General features: G+C 50.1%; 8 protein-coding genes across 8 annotated transcripts; 6 read left to right on the top strand and 2 right to left on the bottom strand.

Annotated features, from left to right (window-relative positions):
* Window positions 1–86: 86 nt before the first annotated feature.
* Window positions 87–1,893, top strand: HETIRDRAFT_173333 (uncharacterized protein; the record flags this gene model as incomplete). The annotated part of the gene is made up of 14 exons (XM_009547992.1): window positions 87–115; window positions 176–268; window positions 322–346; window positions 397–478; window positions 529–561; window positions 676–704; window positions 759–867; window positions 921–1,063; window positions 1,125–1,182; window positions 1,234–1,301; window positions 1,360–1,370; window positions 1,429–1,561; window positions 1,623–1,661; window positions 1,744–1,893. 14 exons carry the CDS (start codon window positions 87–89, stop codon window positions 1,891–1,893), a joined length of 1,002 nt encoding a protein of 333 aa, XP_009546287.1.
* A 1,742-nt stretch (window positions 1,894–3,635) lies between these two features.
* HETIRDRAFT_104970 (uncharacterized protein) lies at window positions 3,636–5,545 on the top strand (the record flags this gene model as incomplete). Its single annotated transcript, XM_009547991.1, has 15 exons — window positions 3,636–3,667; window positions 3,749–3,841; window positions 3,943–3,967; window positions 4,035–4,116; window positions 4,166–4,198; window positions 4,260–4,271; window positions 4,338–4,351; window positions 4,407–4,515; window positions 4,588–4,730; window positions 4,784–4,841; window positions 4,900–4,967; window positions 5,043–5,053; window positions 5,107–5,239; window positions 5,298–5,339; window positions 5,399–5,545. The coding sequence occupies 15 exons, from the start codon at window positions 3,636–3,638 to the stop codon at window positions 5,543–5,545; spliced, it is 1,002 nt and encodes a 333-aa protein (XP_009546286.1).
* Window positions 5,546–6,254: 709 nt separating this feature from the next.
* On the bottom strand, window positions 6,255–7,651 carry HETIRDRAFT_318153 (uncharacterized protein; the record flags this gene model as incomplete). Its single annotated transcript, XM_009547990.1, has 4 exons — window positions 6,255–6,315; window positions 7,119–7,261; window positions 7,312–7,466; window positions 7,528–7,651. Coding segments are annotated over 4 exons (483 nt in total), but the record flags the coding sequence as incomplete, so codon positions are not given.
* Window positions 7,652–8,511: 860 nt separating this feature from the next.
* On the top strand, window positions 8,512–9,636 carry HETIRDRAFT_156301 (uncharacterized protein). Its single transcript, XM_009547989.1, has 3 exons — window positions 8,512–8,885; window positions 8,946–8,997; window positions 9,053–9,636. The coding sequence occupies exons 1-3, from the start codon at window positions 8,539–8,541 to the stop codon at window positions 9,491–9,493; spliced, it is 840 nt and encodes a 279-aa protein (XP_009546284.1). The 5' UTR covers window positions 8,512–8,538; the 3' UTR covers window positions 9,494–9,636.
* A 372-nt stretch (window positions 9,637–10,008) lies between these two features.
* On the bottom strand, window positions 10,009–11,307 carry HETIRDRAFT_51265 (uncharacterized protein; the record flags this gene model as incomplete). Its single annotated transcript, XM_009547540.1, has 6 exons — window positions 10,009–10,083; window positions 10,137–10,368; window positions 10,433–10,663; window positions 10,722–10,891; window positions 10,957–11,090; window positions 11,151–11,307. 6 exons carry the CDS (start codon window positions 11,305–11,307, stop codon window positions 10,009–10,011), a joined length of 999 nt encoding a protein of 332 aa, XP_009545835.1.
* A 136-nt stretch (window positions 11,308–11,443) lies between these two features.
* HETIRDRAFT_156300 (uncharacterized protein) lies at window positions 11,444–12,431 on the top strand (the record flags this gene model as incomplete). The annotated part of the gene is made up of 5 exons (XM_009547988.1): window positions 11,444–11,471; window positions 11,531–11,589; window positions 11,645–11,742; window positions 11,799–11,898; window positions 11,955–12,431. 5 exons carry the CDS (start codon window positions 11,444–11,446, stop codon window positions 12,429–12,431), a joined length of 762 nt encoding a protein of 253 aa, XP_009546283.1.
* A 330-nt stretch (window positions 12,432–12,761) lies between these two features.
* HETIRDRAFT_475088 (serine peptidase S9) lies at window positions 12,762–15,834 on the top strand (the record flags this gene model as incomplete). The annotated part of the gene is made up of 12 exons (XM_009547987.1): window positions 12,762–13,003; window positions 13,073–13,589; window positions 13,646–13,759; window positions 13,819–13,964; window positions 14,029–14,113; window positions 14,172–14,682; window positions 14,750–14,866; window positions 14,921–15,068; window positions 15,124–15,232; window positions 15,285–15,460; window positions 15,523–15,591; window positions 15,650–15,834. The coding sequence occupies 12 exons, from the start codon at window positions 12,762–12,764 to the stop codon at window positions 15,744–15,746; spliced, it is 2,331 nt and encodes a 776-aa protein (XP_009546282.1). The 3' UTR covers window positions 15,747–15,834.
* A 408-nt stretch (window positions 15,835–16,242) lies between these two features.
* On the top strand, window positions 16,243–17,738 carry HETIRDRAFT_173325 (uncharacterized protein; the record flags this gene model as incomplete). Its single annotated transcript, XM_009547986.1, has 5 exons — window positions 16,243–16,308; window positions 16,369–16,524; window positions 16,589–16,771; window positions 16,843–17,481; window positions 17,550–17,738. 5 exons carry the CDS (start codon window positions 16,243–16,245, stop codon window positions 17,736–17,738), a joined length of 1,233 nt encoding a protein of 410 aa, XP_009546281.1.
* Window positions 17,739–18,202: the final 464 nt, after the last annotated feature.

The following is an 18,202-nucleotide window of genomic DNA, read 5'->3' as shown; positions in this document are numbered from 1 at the left end:
GCCCTCCACGTCCTCTTCCGTCTCCTCCTCGGTTCTCCTTCCCTCTCCTTCTTCTCAGATCCTCTCTCCCTCTTTCCGCTTCCCCAATGGCGGATCAGAACTTCGCGAAGGTTGCGTGCGTCCTCTTCTCCCGTTCCGCGCCCCGTCTCTTCACGATCGTCTCGCTTCTCATTAGGCACGGCCCCATCTTCATCGGCACGGTTATCAACATCATCCTTTATGGTATCTCGATTGCACAAACATACATCTACTTCAGCACCTATAAAAAGTCAGTTTCGTGCTTCGAATGACCCATACTGATCGTCCTGACTGCGTGCGTAGGGACCCATTGTGGATGAAACTGGTTGTAAGTGTCTCTCGCAGTAGTCCGTCCCGCATACGTTGATCCCGCCATAGGTCCTGCTTGTCCTTGTGGCAGACACCTTGAATAGTGTATTTGACATCCAATATACCTACGATTCTCTTGTCAATCATTACAGTGTGTTCTTTTCATCTACTTCCTACCACCCTCGTCCGAACCCTCCCTAGATGACCCCGCTGCTATTCAAAAGGCCAACTGGGGTAAGAGACTTTGAGCTGTGGACACGCCTTTCCTCGTGCTCATAGTAGTCGCTAGTGTTCGCCACAGGTAGAAGGCATTGCTTCTCAAGACCGATGACACCTTTCACTGATGAGCATATTCCCCCCAAGATCCAGCCATGACAGTACGCATATCGTCTTTTTTGTGTTGTGTCGAACTGGCCATAGATCATGTGTAGTCTATTATAGGAACCATTGTTCAGCTTTTCTTTTCTTGGAGAGTCAAGGTCATCACCGGCAGCAGGATTGCGACCACTTTGCTAGTCATCGGCTCTATCATATCTTGCCGTAGGTTTGCTCCGCTAGGCCTATTCAAGCGCTAACCTAATGGCTCGTTCTAGTCGGCGGTATAGCAACCTCGATCGCCATCGGCTTCGTGCCGGAGTGGTTGGAATTTCAGAAGTTCCAGATTCCTGTCATTATTTGGCTCACTATTTCGGCATTGGTCGATACATCTATCACCACCATTCTCGTTTGGCATTTAGTCCGTCTTCTATCATCTCTCATCCACTGGTCAGCGTGCTTATCGTGATCCTTGTCTACAGCGTCAACATAAGCATGGCTTCAAAAAGTCCGATGATGTCCTCGACAAGATCATTCGATGTGGGCCTTACACTATTCTCTTACTTTCTGTTCATAAACATTCCTTGATAGTGACCGTGCAAACGGGGTTGGTCACCTCTGTTTGGGCCATCATTGACTTGGCAGTCTACCTCGGGATCGTAAGTTTCGTCACCAGCACGCCAGAGCATCCAAACTCACCTCACCTTGATTGAACAGACAAGCGGAACGTGCGTGACCTTCGCTTTTCTCGACAGCCAGAGGTTGAGAACGTCAAATCTATCTCAGGCATCTTATCTTCAATTTCGCCCTGTCGAAACTCTATAGTAACTCCCTGCTCTCGAGTTTGAACTCCCGCCAGGGTTGGAAATATTCCGCCTCTACAATAAACGACAGCGATAATGGGATCAACAGTCTACGTGTATGTGGTCCCTTGCTTTCGCCTCGTGCGAGTTTTTGATGAGACGAATCTGACCTCACAGACCGAAGTCGTCAACTTTGGTGGCTCCGTCAGGCCGGAGGTCAGTGTAATTCTCTTCAAAGAGGATGAGCCTTGTGGACTAACTATAAATCCACTCTACTGGCAACTGGATCACTCTACAGGTCTTCATCGATGTCGAGTCACACGAGATGGTGAACACGGACGACAAGTACGGCGGAAGCAAGGCTTTCGCCGACTCTCGTGGCAGTATTGCCGCTGGTGAGGACTCTGCTCCGATCAAGGCACCGCACCCCGTTGTGAAGGCTTCGTAGATCCATCTTCAAAGTTTGTCCTGAGGAACATTGATTTGTGTGCGCCTTGACTCCTCCTGTCCTATCCTTTTTACATTATACCTTCTCGCTTTCGCCGGCTTTTTTTTATTGTCTGTTCTTGTATACCGTGTAGGCCAAGAGTTGATCGTGTCGTTAGCGTTGTCGGCGGCGTTGTAGTTATCATTGTTGTATCATTGGTTGTTTCACCTCTGAACGTGTTTATTTCTCTCTGACTGCTATTTTTCGTTTACAGTCAGAGTCATTTATCTTTGTAGGTTTGGGGCGAGCCACACAATACGGTTCAGCCCTTTGAGGTACGCGGGCGCTAACGCGGACTGTGAACCGGGATTCCGAGGCTGATCGCTGTCTATAACAAGCTCGGAGAAGCTGCGGTGTGTTTTGCCTCTTTCATGTGCTTATCGTTATCTTGCATCATTGCACTTGACGCTGTGTAGGCATGCATGAATCTTACAGATCGAACCCGCCCGCATTGTACATCTTTCAGCCAACCCCGATCGAACCCTCGGTGACATGTCGACAACGCAAATTGCATGGAAGCCAGTGCTCTGAGGCTCTTGTGGATCTACAAGTAGAGGTCGTATGCGCCGCTCAATCGCCTGCGATCACTTAGGGGGCTAGCAAGATCTAGCGGATCATGCGCTCAATTGGCCGTGGATGTCGTCTTGGACTAGATCACTGGAAGGTTCTTTGTATCTTGATCCTCGCTTGCCTCGCAGAACTGTCTCTCCCAGCTTCGCCTGACGTCCTTTACTCCGTTGCACGGGTGTCGGTGCTTTTGCTGGTGCTGGACTGTCGGGTCGGCGCCTTCTCCCATTCATGCGTGAAGTCGTGGTTGGTAGGTCGCTCCGCGGACGATACCTATTTTGGCAGAGCGTTGTGAGTTTCTATTGCGGTCTGTGCGGCTTCCGAATGCTTCGTGTTAGGTCATCTGCCATCGAGCATTTGTGGGGCATCACCGGGAAGACCTTAGATCTCCCTTGCAAGCTATTCCGAGGCTGCATTCACTCTGCCAACGAGCCTGCGGCAGACGTGAAAATCAAGAGCAGATACTTAGCATGCGATGTCCGTTCGCATCTCGGCAATAGTTGGATTATTCCTCGTTTAATGCGGATGGGATCTGGCTGCATGCTTTCGAAGCAAAGGTCATCAATGCAGATACAGTGTGTCCCATGCTCATGATCGTCTGCCTTTTGCCCAAATGAGATGTACCGTTCTGGGCATGTCCGTTCAGTTCTTTGTCCTCATTGGACTCTCATTTCGTGCTTCGCATGTTTCATACTTCACAGATCTCTTCTCATCGTCTGCCCTCTAATCGTGATCCCCGAGCTTCCCAAAATCGCCGCGTTCCGCGTTTCCAAGGCGTGCGGGTCCTGTACACGGTACATGCCGTTTCTCCATATTCGCCGCCAAAGCTAACTGGATATCCGTCAGTTGCCGTCCTCGGAAAGCACATCATAATACCGTGATGGGGGTGTGCGTCCGGACCTGCCCTTCAGAGTACTTGAGCTGAAACAGCTGGGACCGCACGAGGATGCCGGAAAGACAGGATTGGGCAGGGCAAGACACAGTTACTTATACGGCTCTGAGGGTGAGGCGTGGATGTGCTCTGGCGACCCCACCCTCGCAACTTGATCTCCCGTCGCGGTAGTTCATCTGGATCCTCATTTAGGATCTCCCCCTCCATCCCATATCGCTCGGGACGCCTCGCCACGCTCCGCTTCATGTCCGCCTCCCCCAATTTCGCTTTGGTTGCGTAGGTTCTCTCACGTGCCCCAGTCCTGACTATCATCCACATTTCATCGCAAAGCGCTCATGTTCGTCGGTCCAATAACAGCCATGGTCCGATCTTCATCGGGACCACGATCAATATTATCCTCTATGGGGTCTCCATCGCGCAGACGTACATGTATTTCACATCGTATAAGGGGTGCGTAGTTTTATTAGTCTCCCATTTCCGTGTTCCTTCCCGGAGATGGGTGGTCGGGCTGGTGTTAAATATGACATTGATAGAGTTTATCATTATGGCAGGGATCGATTGTGGATGAAGCTTGTCGTGCGTTCGGTCTTCAGTCCGAGTGCTTGCTCTATTAGGCCTCCCCCTCACCGTCTTTGACTCTTAGGTTTTGTTTATATTTCTTGCCGACACGCTGAACAGTGTGCTGGACATCGAGTATACATACGACTCACTCGTCAATCACTACAGTGCGTAATTTTGATTGGTGTATTGGCAGCTATTGAGAATGGTTTGTAGATGACCCGGCCGCGATACAGAAGGCGAACTGGGGTACAGACATCATATACATTCAACCCTACCATATTCTAAACATGACTCCTCGATTTCACAGTTTTTGCCACAGGTGCTTGCATCTTTCGTCGCGCTGGTGACAAGTCTCTGATCTGATTTCGTTGATTTCGTCTGGTAGATCCCGCCATGACGGTAAATACAACTGCCTTCCATGCACATTTCTTCTCACTAACAACGGTGTGCTCAGGCGATCATTGGGACCACTGTACAGCTCTTCTTTACATGGAGAGTGAAGGTCCTTACAGGTAGCAACATCGCTGTGGCAGCGCTGATCTTTGGCTCCTTCATCTCCCTCCGTGTGTTTGCCTTTCCTATTATCACTTTCACTTTCAGAGGCAATTTAACGCGCCATTGTTCGTCCTGAACAGTTGGCGGCCTGGCGACGGCCGCCGCCATCAGCAGAGTGCCAGAATGGCTACAGTTTCAGAAATTCAAGGCCCCAGTCATTGTTTGGCTAGGGACATCCGCTTTGGTCGACATGGCTATTACTGTCTCCTTGACATGGCACCTGGTGTGTATTAGAAATTTCCTTCTGTAATCATGCAACGGCTCAGTTCTGCATAGCGGAAATACAAGGGAGGCTTCAAGGGGTCAAATGATATACTGAACAGGATCATTCGACGTGAGTCTCTTGTTTCGTTCATATATAGCATGACGGCGCTCATATCCCAGGACGGCAGTTACGGTGCAAACGGGGCTCATAACTTCCATCTGGGCCATCATAGATTTATCAGTATACCTTGGCCGCGTCAGCACCTCATTTCTCTATTAATTTTGATTCTTCCTAATTATTGTTTCGTTGCTATTGATTCCTTGCCTACAGGCGAATGGAGTGTATGTATTAGTTCTTCCAAAACCTCCGACATGAATTGATGATTCAGTCACAGTCATCTTGCTTTCAACTTTCCTCTGGCCAAATTATACAGCAACTCGCTTTTGTCCAGCTTGAATTCCCGAATCGGATGGGATTATTCCACGAGCGACGAAGATCACGGTCATACTATCAGCATGGGCAGGCGGGTACGTCGTCTGCATCACCGATATCTGTGCTCAAATTTAATCAGGATGAAACTCGCAGCCTGACTTCCTAACACTAGCGAGTAGCAGAGTACGTCCAGAGGTGAGTCGTCACGCGCGATTAAACGAAAGTCACCAATGTTCAAACGCCGGGGAGTACAGGTCTTCATCGACGTCGAGTCAGAGTCCCATGAGATGGGCACTGTGGATCGTGGCCACAAGGTCACCGTGCCGGAACTTACGAAGTCGAGCTCTTCGAGCTCCAGCAAACTTCAAGAAAAGAATGCAATATCGGACGATGTAGTATGAAGTTCTGTGGTTGGCATGGTCGAGCAGTGCTGCGACCTCGGCTTGCTTCTTCGTTCGCCGACCGTGGCTGTGGAAAATCCCCTGTACGATTTACTATAAAGTATGAGATTGTAATGACCAGCACAATTTACCACCTGGAGGGTAGACGGTCAAAGTACCAGAAAGAAATTTACCCAGTCACGAGCAAAGACTGGCGCGTGATGTACTAATTTGGCTGCCGTATGTAAGGAGATGTCAAGGCGGCCAACTAGTGACCAACCGTGGTCATCGAGTTTCCTCATCTAAACAATGAAACGACGCCAACGTCGCGTGAATACTGTACACGACTTTGCGGCACTCCGCCTGCATCCAGATGGGTCGCGCGTACTATCTCAGCCCTACGCGTCTACATCCAGCGCACCACAGTTAGCCACCGGAGAAATCGCTGCCAGTACCGCGCTCCATACGCGTCGCACAACATACACCGCACAGGATGCGCGGGGAAACTGGTACGCGAAGGATGCAGCTGGGATGTGGAAGGTCAAAAAGAGGAGGTATGTCTCTGACGATGACGGAGAAGACGAGGGAGCGGGACTGGCCGAACGAGACGAAGCGCAAGCAGCGAATAGTACTGAGCAAAAAACGGCCAGAGGGGTCGGCAAAATAGCCACTAAGAGGAGACGATTTATCGACAATCTTGATTTCTTGAGTGGTGGCTCGGCCCCAGGATCTACAAGTGTAGGGGCGCAGCTGCCTGTGCCGTCGTCGGTATGTTTGGTCGAAACATAGCTCTCGCATTTGACATATTTTTGTTCGACCGCATCGTATTGCTCAGGATCTATTGAAGTGCATACACCATTTCGCCAGCCTATACTACACATCTCAGTCTCAGCTCTCCGACGTAACTCGCGACTTCAGGTATGCACGGCAGGCAAAAAATCAGAATCAATTAGTGGAGGGCAAGGGCGGGCAGAAAGGGCGCGGTAGAGATGTGGATGTGGATGTGGATGTGGATGTGGATGTGGATGTGGATGTGGATGTGGATGTGGATGTGGATGATGATGAACAGTCGTCTGAAATTGGAGACGACAGTGAAGAGGAGATCGACGTAGACGAGTCCGCAAGATCGAAAAGAAGGCGGAAACGGCGAACGCGGAAAGAATTAAAGCGCGATATGTATAAAATTTTCGACGGCTCAGCGTTGATGGTGATAGGTTTGATCATAGTGCCTCGTCAAGTCATCAAGCACGCTCACCTTCTCATAGGAATGTTGCTTCAAGAACATGTTGCTCAGATGCTCAAGCCAACTGAGTCGCCCAGATCAGATGATGCCATGAAGACATTTCAACCACAATCTGATGACGAGGAAGAGGAAGAAGGCCAGGAAGAGGAAGAGCAGGAGGAGGATAAGAGGCAAGTTGAAGAAGCGAGCACTAACAGCAGCGGGGGTGGTACGACGGATGATTCTGATGCGTAGAGAATTCTATAAGCGACAGCTTCGTGAGTCTCGCACTATGCTGGCTGATCTCAAAGAGGCAGGAAAGCAGATGAATAGCAACAGATCAGAGGCGAACAGAGGATAAAAGACGACTACCGCAGAGTACCGTCTTCCCACCGTTTCAATATATTATTCTGGAGAACGCCCATGTCTTCACCCTCGAATATCCGTAGTCTCTCCAATCGCCTGTCTCTCAGCCGGTTCTTAGGAAGCATGCCTGATACTGCCTGTCGGATAATCTGCATGTGCTGCATGAGCAAACTGGAAAGACCAAGTGATGACAACGCACTTCATCCGGCTTCTTCGCCATCATATCCTTGTACTGAATCTCCTTCAGTCCACCAGGGAACATGGTATGGCGACGGTAGACGATTTGTTCGTGCTTCTTGCCTGTTACCTTGATTTTACGAGCGTTGGTGACGACAACGTAGTCACCACAGTCGACTGTTGAACGATACGATGCGAAACCATGAGAAAGCCCCGATTGGTAGAGATAGTGACGGACCTCCTGGATCATAGATAGGTTTATGCTTTCCCATCAAGACAAGAGCAATGCGCTCAGCGAGTTTCCCAAGAATACGTTCGTTGGCGTCGACGTGGTGCCATACTCGTGCATATGCGAGTGCGGTCTATGAGGTTTACGCGTAGTCGTGAGCGCTGAAAATTCATGATGAGAAATACAAAGAGGACATACGCTTCCAATCGCTTGCGACATACTGTGTATGCGCTTGGAGTTAACGTTGTGAGTTTAAAGTTGGAGAGGTTGAAGGTGGAATTGGAAAACCTAACCCTAGAATCAGTTTATCTCAGACCCGCTCAACGAGTCAACCCTGCCAAAAAAAACCGAACGTTCATGCATGAGGCGTTAGGACGACTATTATCAATCGATTTCACACTCTGCTGAGTTCTACATCGCTATTTCCCTGAGAATCGAGACCCGAGGCTCGAGTTCCTGTCAGACTCTTTCCTCAACGTCTCGTCGGGACAAGCTGGTGAGTCATCTCTTCATTTTCTGGATTCATAAGCAGCGTTTGTGAGCTCTCGAAGAAGGCTCGCGAAAAGGCAGGGTGACGGCGCATCCCCGAGGGCTATTAGGGCCCATTCTCAGAGTTCGAACATAGACAACTGAAACCGTGCAAAGCAGTACGCAAGATGTCTCTAAAATTGCGCAACATGACACTCACAGGGCCCCCGACGTGTCGAAGCTCCCGAATCCCGGCTCTTCGTGCCCCTTTCAGCCCGTAGACAATTCAATTGACCTATAGTATCGGTTCATTCATTTCCCACCTACGGGAGAGACAGACATAGGCGTGTCTGGGGCCCCACCTTTCTCCGCAAAAGAGTCTTACAGATCTCATTCTTTCAAAGGCATGAATCAGAACATGTTTTGTCATCCAAGATGTTCATGAAGGAATCACAAATGAGGCTTCACAGTGATATAAAAGGCTCATCGAGGTCGTACCGTTCCCACAAGCATTCTAGTCGACCCCTTACTAAACTCTCACCAGCTCAAGCAATGGCCACTGCCGCAGTCCTCACTCCTCATGATGTCAATACCACCCTCAACTACTTCAATCTCGTAGGGGACGGGGCTCCGTTCAATTACACGTATACCCCACCAGAAGGCCAGCCGACCACTAACATTCAACCCGATCCTCATCCAGCCGTCGTACACGATATCCGTGGCAAAGAGGATACTGTCTCACTCGACACGACTGGGTTCGAGTTCATCAAGCATGTCAGCGAGGAGAAGAAGTTTGTTGACGAGGAAGCGATCACGACGCGTTATTATAAAGAGGTAGAGGAACTTCTCAAGAAGCATACTGGTGCGAAGAGGATTTTCATTTTCGACCATACTATCAGGTGCGTTTGTTTTCTTGCTCTGTGTTCGTTGCATGAAGATTAAACAACTCTCATATGTAGACGTCCGATCGTAGAAGGTTCCGCTCAAGACCAGCCACTTCGCGGGCCTGTGGTGAGCATGGCATAATACATTTTCATTTTACATTCGAACTCAACCCTCTCCTCAGACTCGTGTACATGTCGACCAGACGTACGTCGCCGGAGAGAAGCGTGTGCACCACCATCTTCCTGATGAGGCCGAGCGTCTTCTCAAGTCCCGTGTCCGTATCATCAATGTCTGGCGGCCTATCGAGAACCCCGTCGCTCATCATCCTCTTGCTGTCGCTGATTGGCGTTCTATCAAACCTGACGTTGACCTCGTCTCCACCCGGCACATCTACCGTGACCGCGAGGGCTCGACGTTCAGCGTTAAGTACAACCCTGAGCACCGCTGGTACTACCTCGGTGACCAGACGCCAGAAGAGGTCATCTTGATCAAGTGCTTCGACACAGACGATAGCAAGGCCAGGTTGACCCCACACACCGCATTTCTGGACTCGTCGAGTCCCAAGGACGCACCGCAGAGGCAGTCTATCGAGGTTAGGTGCTTGGTATTTGATGCGGAGTAGAGGATGATCAAGGAGAGCTATCTCATTTCATGTTACGAGTTTTCGATTGTTAGTAACATTGTTGAGTCCGTATCGTATGTCGTTGTATGCTCTATGAACACGGTGCTATTCCGTCATGTGTAATTTCATCGTTCCTGGTATGCATTGGTCTCTCAATACTCAAAGCAAGGAACTGGCAACACAATGCCGGAGAGAACCTGAAGGCCTGATGAGTGAGTCTGCATATCGTCCCCAAAGATGCTTCATTCCCGTGTAGGTAACATGCGAAAGCCTGTCGAAACGCCGTCGTGCTGATTTGACTTGATAGTATGCGATAGATCTCTGAATGTTGATCGCTGATCAAGATCTGATGCAAGAGGCTCAAGGTCAAGAAATACATTATCTCCGTCGGAGTGGAGGACACGATAGTAACAAGGATGTCAAGATGTCGCAGGCGCACCGAACTGTAGGAAAACATCGAATAATACACTGCACAATCTCATACATTTACCAACGTCTCGAGGGCAACATCGAATCTATGCACCAACCACCTGAGAGAGGAGCGTGCCGTCTAATCCATTCGCATACTGAAACTGGTCAGAGTTTTCATACTACGATCGAAAGTCAATAAACCAAACATCAAAGTCTCAGATACTACGCGTACCTCGTACATATCAAGAGCGACTTGGCAGCTCTCTCGCACAACCACGGGGACATCTTCCTTATTGATGTACTCTTTGAGGTACGGTAGAACCTCTGGCGTCGCAATTCCACCAAGGGCTTCAGCAGCTTCATGCCGAACCATATCCGACTCGGAAGAGCTCTGTAGAACTTGAAGGAGGGCAGGGACGGAATGTGGCGAGAGTAATTGGCCGAATACAAATGCGATTTCATGCCTAGATAGTTCGATTGTCCTATTGAACATCCCACGTAAACAGGGAGATGAGATTCAGAACGTACTTGAAGAGCGCACTGTCGTCTGTGAAGCCAGAGGCAAGTGCATCGACGGCTTCCGCTGTACCGATGTTTCGCAATGCGAACATAGCACGATATCGCTCGAAAAGCGGGAGCTTTGTATCTACAAGCTGCGACTGTAGCCGCGAGATACTGGCTTCAGATAGATCTTCTGATTTTGGCTTTCCGGACAAGAGCCCAGAAGTAGGGGGTGCAGGATCAATAGATGTAAACGTCCTTGGATCGATATGAGACACTAAGAGGGGGGGCATTGAACGAGTATGATGGTGCTCACTGAATCGCCTGCGCGGATTGATGTCGCCGTCCCTCTTCAGAGTTGTCCCATTCTATTCTTGCGAGCGCAATCTCGCACGTCTCGCGTACTGCTCGCTCTGGATCGCGGATGTACTTCTTCAGAATGGGGAGTGATGAAGTAGAAGAGATTGCGCCCATGGCCTCCGCTGCCTAAGGCAGGAGCAGGGTCCGGAGTGAGCTTAAGATGTTCTTCGACATGGAGAAGGGTCGCTGACCTCATGTCGAACCATTGGATCTTCAGTTGCATCTGCTAACACCCTCTCAAGCGTAGGAAGTGCTGCTTCGTGCTCGATCTGACCCAAACAATACGCCAATTCATGTTTCAGCAAAGCAGATGGATCCTGAAATCCTTGGGTCTGTTATAAGCGCATTCTGAGATGTGCAGCAGGCGAGCAGAATATGTGCACACCTTTTGAAATGATGCGTATCGCGTCTTCGTTCTTGAGCGCCTTGAGCGTGAACAGCGCTCTGAACCTGTTGTGTAGGGGGATACCCCCAGACTTGTTTAGAAGGGTGTCCTCGAGGTTCTCAAGGTCAGAGTCGGATACAACGAGTCCGGCAGACATGGTTAACCAGGAAGATGGGCACACTGCAGAACGGAGCAGAAGGGTTATTTTCCTAAATTTGAGTAATTGGTAATTGAAAGAGCAAAGAGATTGGTTCCAAAAGAGGAAATCCTACACTTACCTCCCGCCATAAGACATGCCAAAATCCAAAAGACAGAAGTCCGGTGCGTTTATCTACTTTCAACTTCCACTACGCAGGCTAATCAACTCTGTGGCACCTAAGTGACCTTGAGCAAGGTCGCAAAAAAAACCAAAGAGCAGAAAGGTGCTCAAATCACCGATGTGCGTGCAATTTGTAATGTCTTGGGTGCTGAGAGCTCAATTTTCAGGAAAGTAGCTTCAAGCTCATGTCGAAAAATGGAAATACTGCTGGCTTTTCGAAGTCGGTAGTATGCGCAATGCGCATCTGCAAACCGTCCGCAATCTGTGGAAGGAGTATGTTCATCGTCCTTACAACTTGTCGCGCACGAGGGAATCTAATAGTTGCTCAGCTCTGCTCGCATATTCTTCGGACGGGGGGCAGTGATGGCAAAAGCATTGGGGAAGACGGTAGAGGAGGAGCATCGGCCAGGTTTGACGAAGCTGACAACAGTGCGTGTTTTTTTATACCTACCACTTGTTCATTCATTCATCCGCTTCGGAAACAGCAAATAAAAGGGCAAGTCGGTCTACTCTTCACCGACACAGAGCCCGCAGAAGTCATCGAGTGGTTCAAAGACTTTCGGCAACCTGAATTCGCACGGCAAGGCAACCGCGCGACGCGAACCATCATCATTCCCGCTGGGCCTGTCATGCAGCATCATTCAGACCCACCGGAGCCTTTCCCACATAACGAGGAACCGCAGCTGCGAAGATTGGGTCTGACGACAACGATGAAAAAAGGGGTCCCGATGCTAGACAACCCACACAAGTTATGCGAGAAGGGCAAGACGCTCACGAGCGAACAAGCACAGCTTCTGAAGCTGATCGGGGAGAAAATGGTGGAGTTCAAGGTGGGCCTGAAAGCAAGGTGGGACTCTGCGACTGGGGAGGTTGTGCAGATCGACGATCCTGCTTTCAATCTCGACGAAGGCGGGGACGATGTTGTAGCGGATGAGGAGGGCGATGCTGAGATGAGCGAGTAGATACCTCGTATTTTCGTATGTCCATTGTATTACCTAGCGGCAGCAGACGTGCTGCCCTATTAATCCTGATGCCTATGTACTACGCACGTTAGGAGCTTGATTTATGAGACCATCGGGCTAGAAGGTTGTGAAGCGTGGCGTGTATTGTGTGAACTCATGGACAGGAACACCCTCTCGGTACAGTCAACCAATTGATTGCTCAGGATGAGAGAGATTGTGAGACCATCGAGAGGCTTACTACACATGCATTTCCCCTGACCGCGCAGACGTGGTATTTAAAGACACCCCTGCATTCTCCGGCGAACCTCTACTTAAAGGAACCACCTGGACATGTGGTTCCCCCACATCTCTCTCTTTGGGCTCGCTGCCCAAATACCATTTCAATCTTCCAACCCACCTTTGGAATCAGCGAGGACTATGAGCACTATCAAAGAGTTCAAGTTGAGGACCGGGGATGACGTCTTCACTCCGAAGGACCTGGTTGAACTGGCCCGTCCAGGCGCAGGTGTAGCGAATCTCGCGGGCGATTTGGCTCTCATCCCAGTCTCCAAATACTCCTTCGATACCAAAAAGTATGTCAAAATCCCTTTTCAGCGTTGGTCCATATGCTCACGCATCAAACGTATCCTTCCGGTGGGAAGGAACTCCAAGTCGATCTTCATTGCCCCCCTTGAATCCACGGTCTCACCAATCGAAATCCCACTCATCAAGAGCGGGGAGGCCTTCTGGCTCTCACCCTACATCGTCGGACATGTCACTCCCGATGATGGCGAAAAGACTTCCTCCCTATATGCCATAAACGTCAGGTTCACCCCGGAAGGCGCCGTGCAGAGTCTGATTCAGGAGGATCCTGTCCTTGTTGGCACCTTCCCCACGTCCACAGCTTCGAACTTCCGCTACCAGCAACAGACGGGTGTCCTGGTTTTCTCGGACAATGTACACGAGGATGGGAATTTAACTGCCGTTCGTGAAAATGATGAGGCGTGGTCGAACAGAGGCAACACAGCTCTCGTATATGATGAGACATATGAGAGGCACTGGGATACCTGGGCTGGTCCGAAGAAGTCGTCTCTGTTCACTGTCAAAGTCTTCCAGGACCCTGGCAGGAGCTGGCATTTCGAGAACAAGTTTTATAATGTGCTACATGGAACGGGTCACGTTCGTAAATTTCTTTTTAGCGCGTTTCCTTCTCAGCACTGACTGCCACCTCAAAGCATGCTCCTGTCGAGCCTTTCGGTGGAACGGACGACTTCGATATCTCTCGCGACCACATCATATACACTACGAAGGACCCTAAGCTTCCAGAGGCATGGCACACCAAACAAAACGTGAGAGCCGTCGCGAGCTTCGATCAGGCCGTAGAGCGAGCTGATCTCCTTTCGAACAGGTGTACATTGTGGATTTCTTGGGAAATGAGAAGCCACGCGAGTTGACATCCGGGAAGCAGGGAGCTGTCCACAGCCCGGTGTTCAATCATAAGGGTGACAAGGCAGCTTGGCTCGAGTTGGACGAGGACGGTTACGAATCAGACCGGTGAGAGGAACGCCGTGTGTCTTCAAATGGCTGAACTGACTATTTGAGCGCGGCGCGTACGAAGTGCTAAAATTGTCATTTATGATTTGGTGAAGGATGTTCGATTCACGATCACACAGTCTTGGGATCGTTCCCCCGACTCAATAGCCGTGAGAAGCTTTTGACATCGTGTCATATTGCGTCGTTGACCAACTGAATACTACATAGTTCTCTACTGAGGCGGAAGCAGACTTTATCTACCTCACCGCAGGGGACCATGCTCGCAACAAAGTCTACGTTCTCCCTATACCGCCCACACCCTCGTTCCATACTACGGATCCCGACCTTCTACCATTCTACAAGACACCTGTAGAACTCACCCACGATAGTGCCGCTACAGGTCTTCAGACCCTTCCTTATGGCCGCTTGATTTTCAGCCGTTCATCTGTCACTGGGCCGAACGATGTCTTCATTCTTCGTGACCTCAGGAACCTGGAAGCTGAGCTGACGAAGCGCAAATACAGTGTCGACGTCGATGCGCCTCTAGAGTGGAAGGGCGAACCTGTACAGGTGACACACTTCACAGACGATGCGCTGAAAGGCAAAGAGTTGCGTAAGGGCGAGTCCTTCTATTTCGACGGCGCGGAAGGGAAAAAGGTTCAGGGATGGGTTTATAAGCCGAAAGGGTTCAAGGAAGGCGAGGAGAAGAAGTGGCCCGTTCTATTGCTCATTCATGGAGGTTCGTATATGCTTTCTATTCCTGTCAAGTCACGCGAAACCAGCTAAACGGTTTCTTTTTCGTCCAGGCCCCCAGGGTGTGTGGGATGACCGTTGGTCGACACGGTGGAACCCCAACATCTTCGCGCAGCAGGGTTACTTCACAGTCGCGATCAATCCTACTGGATCCACAACTTTCGGACAAGGTTCGTGTTGATTGGCATTCATATATAGTAATTGGCCCCTTACTGTAATAATAGCCTTCACCGACGCGATTGCCGGAGATTGGGGAGGCAAACCCTTTGTTGATCTCCAGCAAGGATTCAAGTATGTTTTGCAGCAATACCCTGAGATTGACCCCGATCGTGCCGCCGCTGCTGGGGCGAGCTGGGGAGGATACGCGATCAAGTACGCAGCATCCTCTTCGTCCGTATCTCACATACTCAGTTGCATATTGTAACAGCTGGATTCAAGGCCATCCTGAATTTGGCTTCAATTTCAAGGCCTTGGTTTGTCATGATGGCGTATTCGATGCGACGTACAATGGCTACTCCACGGACGAGCTCTTCTTTGTACGTTCCGCATTTCTAATACCTGATGTTCTCGAATGCTCACCATACGTAGTTCAATCATGAGTGGGGAGGACGCCCCTGGGATGACAACGCGAAGAAGGTTCTGGACAAGTTCAACCCGACGAATTTTGTGCACAAATGGTCTACGCCCCAGCTCGTGATCCACGGAAGCAAAGACTATCGCTTGCCAGAAACGGATGGGATCGGGGCTTTCCATGCGCTACGACAGTGCGTATCATCGCATCACCTTACTTGTTTTCGGTCTTTCATCTGGGTCACGTATCTGTCAGGCGCGGCGTGCCTAGCCGTTTGGTGATTTTCCCTGACGAAAACCACTGGGTGCTCAACCACGGAAATAGGTGACACTAATTGGCTTGCTCTCTGCCGATGTATCACTGATTCCACTCTTGTTCTCAGCCTCAAGTGGCATTACGAAGTGCTCAGGTGGTTGGATTTATATACCGGAAAGCACGAAGATGATGAGCAGGTTGAAGTTCAGAAGTTACCGAACTAATCATTGATGTGGGAAGATGTCTAATCTGAATAATCAAGCTTTGTAGTGTTTGCCATTTTGTTGAAAAACAGGTATCGATATTACGCGTAGTGCAAGCGGCGCAGAATGCAGCGACAACCTCGCAACCTGGAGTGAATGAGCATCGAGGGACTGGCTCCTCAGTGAGAAGTGTAATGCAGGGCTGTAATCTGGGCAATGCGCCAGGAGGTTTTGTGATGCCTCAATTGTCTTCATCTGGTTTTCGACGTTTCGTCTATGCTCGAGTAAGGTTTCGCAAGCGCGGGCAACAAGCCACCGTTCAGCTCAGAATTTCTTGGATTGTTCATAGTGCAATACAGTTGACAAGTCTGGCTGATACATAGACGACGAGTGAATGTCAGAACCACCGACGGTGCTTGAACGGCGCGTCTTTGAATATATTACGTAATATGTTCGACGCGTCGAGTTTGAAGATCGCGTTTCGATCGCCTCAGTTGAATCTTGAATGAATGCAACGATGGCCGGACATGCGGACAACCTGGCCGACGGACTCAACGAATTTTCGCATACGCTCCTGACCACTGTGCGATCCTCCTCTCTTCTAATCCAACATGTGACCTTCCTGATCGCGTCTTTTCCACAGGCGCGAGCAATCCAGGAGACACGTTCTCAGGTTGCACACTTCGAAATCGAGCTTCGCCAGGTCAGACACGAGCGGGACGAAGCTATCGCATCGATGCATGAACTCGAAAGAAGGGTGCAAGACATGCAGAGCAGAATGGAAAGTTTGAAGGCGGCGGTATGTGGGAACGCTTGCAGCTCTACGGTCGCTCTGATGCACTCTACCATACCATATCGATCAGATTGTCCACGAGGCAGGGCTTGTATCACAAGCTCGTGCTGACACCGAGCGGTGGAAGGAGCAGTGTGTCCGCTCGGGCGACGCCTCCCGACGTGAGGTAGAAGACTGGAAAGCTCAGTGGAAACGAGCGGAGGAGGAACGCTCGCGTTTACAAGCGCGTCTGAATGAGTTCGAGTCACCTATCGTATGCATCGTTCTTTTTACATGCATCTCTCGCTTCCCCTGCATACCCATCTTTGTACGCGCTCCATCCAGACCAAGTCAGGCAATGCACCGTCTACCCCAAGACTAGACCCCAATGTCCCCACCGCCTCGACAATGGTGGTACGTTCTTCCTCAGCATCATCGAAGTACGTTACCTCCTCTCGTGCCACCACCGTGACCGCCGCCAAAAAGAATCGAATTTCGAACGCCACTCCCTCCGCGCAAACGCCTGGCGCGAAACCGAAACCATCTGCCACTCCTGCCGCCCCAAAACGGACGGCCTCTGGAGCGCCAGTCAAGACACGAGTGATACGACATGTCCAAGCGGTCGTGGATGTACCAATTAAGGAAGAAAATGACGAACAAGTGCAGGTATCAAGCTCAGTGCCAGGTCCAGCCTCTAGCACCGTCCAGCGCTCGCGCCCTGCCACTGGTTCAGCGACTACAACACCCCGATCAAAGAAAACTCAGCCTGAATCCAATCGTCGCGAATCGGAATCAGAGAACGACGATGAAAATGACGAATCAGAGGGAGAGTCCTCAGATGATTCTGAGGAAGAGTCTGAGTACGTAGATAACGCGATGGCACGGAAGAGGCGGCGGCCATCATACCCAGTCAATCGCAGGCGTGGACTATTCCATGATGATGATGATGATGATGATATAGATGAGCTAGCGCTTGGTGTTGATGTATGTGATGCTCCACGTTTCTTGTGTCTCCTTGTTCTTTGCTGACCATTGACAAACAAATCTAATAGGAAGATCCTGCCGAGGTTTATAGGGCACGCGAAATCGCTCGGAAAGTCCAACAGCTGAAAAACAACCCGAGCACTCCTGCAACACGAAGGACTGGTACAACGACGGCAACCCCTTCGACCGCGCAAAAACGAAAACAGAGGCCGTCAGAGGCTGGCAGCGTCACCGCCTCGGCTAGAAAACGGCGGTGATGTGTTTCGAAGTGACTTCTGATGGTCATTTTTGTATAGCATGATGGTTGGTTCTCCACATTGAAGATTCGCTCACTGCAATGACATTGCTATGATTCCATCTTCTCAATCATAGGATACACTGGATGCCGATGTGAGAGGACTGATGAGTAAATGATGATCACCTCGTGCGTGGGAAGTTTCTCAGGAAAGCATATATCAGTCAATTGTTGAAGTTGAATAGGCATGTATCACCTTGTATCACCACAGCTTATGATTGCCATCGCTCAACGAGGTGATCTGAGTCTCGATTGTATGAGTGCGTCAATCAATCTCTCCTTCATAGGGTATCAGCCGCCTTCTGTGGAAGACCCTGTTCAGATCCAATTGTTTAAGGTACGAGTACAGGAATCGTTATGAGCTTCGGCTTACAGTATGGCTATGGACGTGTGAGCATGTCTTATATAAAGAAACATAGTTGAATC

Source organism: Heterobasidion irregulare (genome assembly GCF_000320585.1).
Source record: "Heterobasidion irregulare TC 32-1 unplaced genomic scaffold scaffold_05, whole genome shotgun sequence".
Taxonomy (NCBI): Eukaryota; Fungi; Basidiomycota; class Agaricomycetes; order Russulales; family Bondarzewiaceae; genus Heterobasidion; species Heterobasidion irregulare.
The sequence above is the reverse complement of the archived record's forward strand: the minus strand, read 5'-3'. Positions and strand labels throughout refer to the sequence as shown.

Bases quoted from the DNA above. Each gene is read 5' to 3' on its own strand.
- HETIRDRAFT_156301 (XM_009547989.1), top strand. From the start codon at position 8,539: ATGGCCACTGCCGCAGTCCTCACTCCTCATGATGTCAATACCACCCTC. The intron at 8,886-8,945 runs GTGCGTTTGTTT...TCTCATATGTAG, and splicing joins ATTTTCGACCATACTATCAG to ACGTCCGATCGTAGAAGGTT. The intron at 8,998-9,052 runs GTGAGCATGGCA...CCCTCTCCTCAG, and splicing joins AGCCACTTCGCGGGCCTGTG to ACTCGTGTACATGTCGACCA.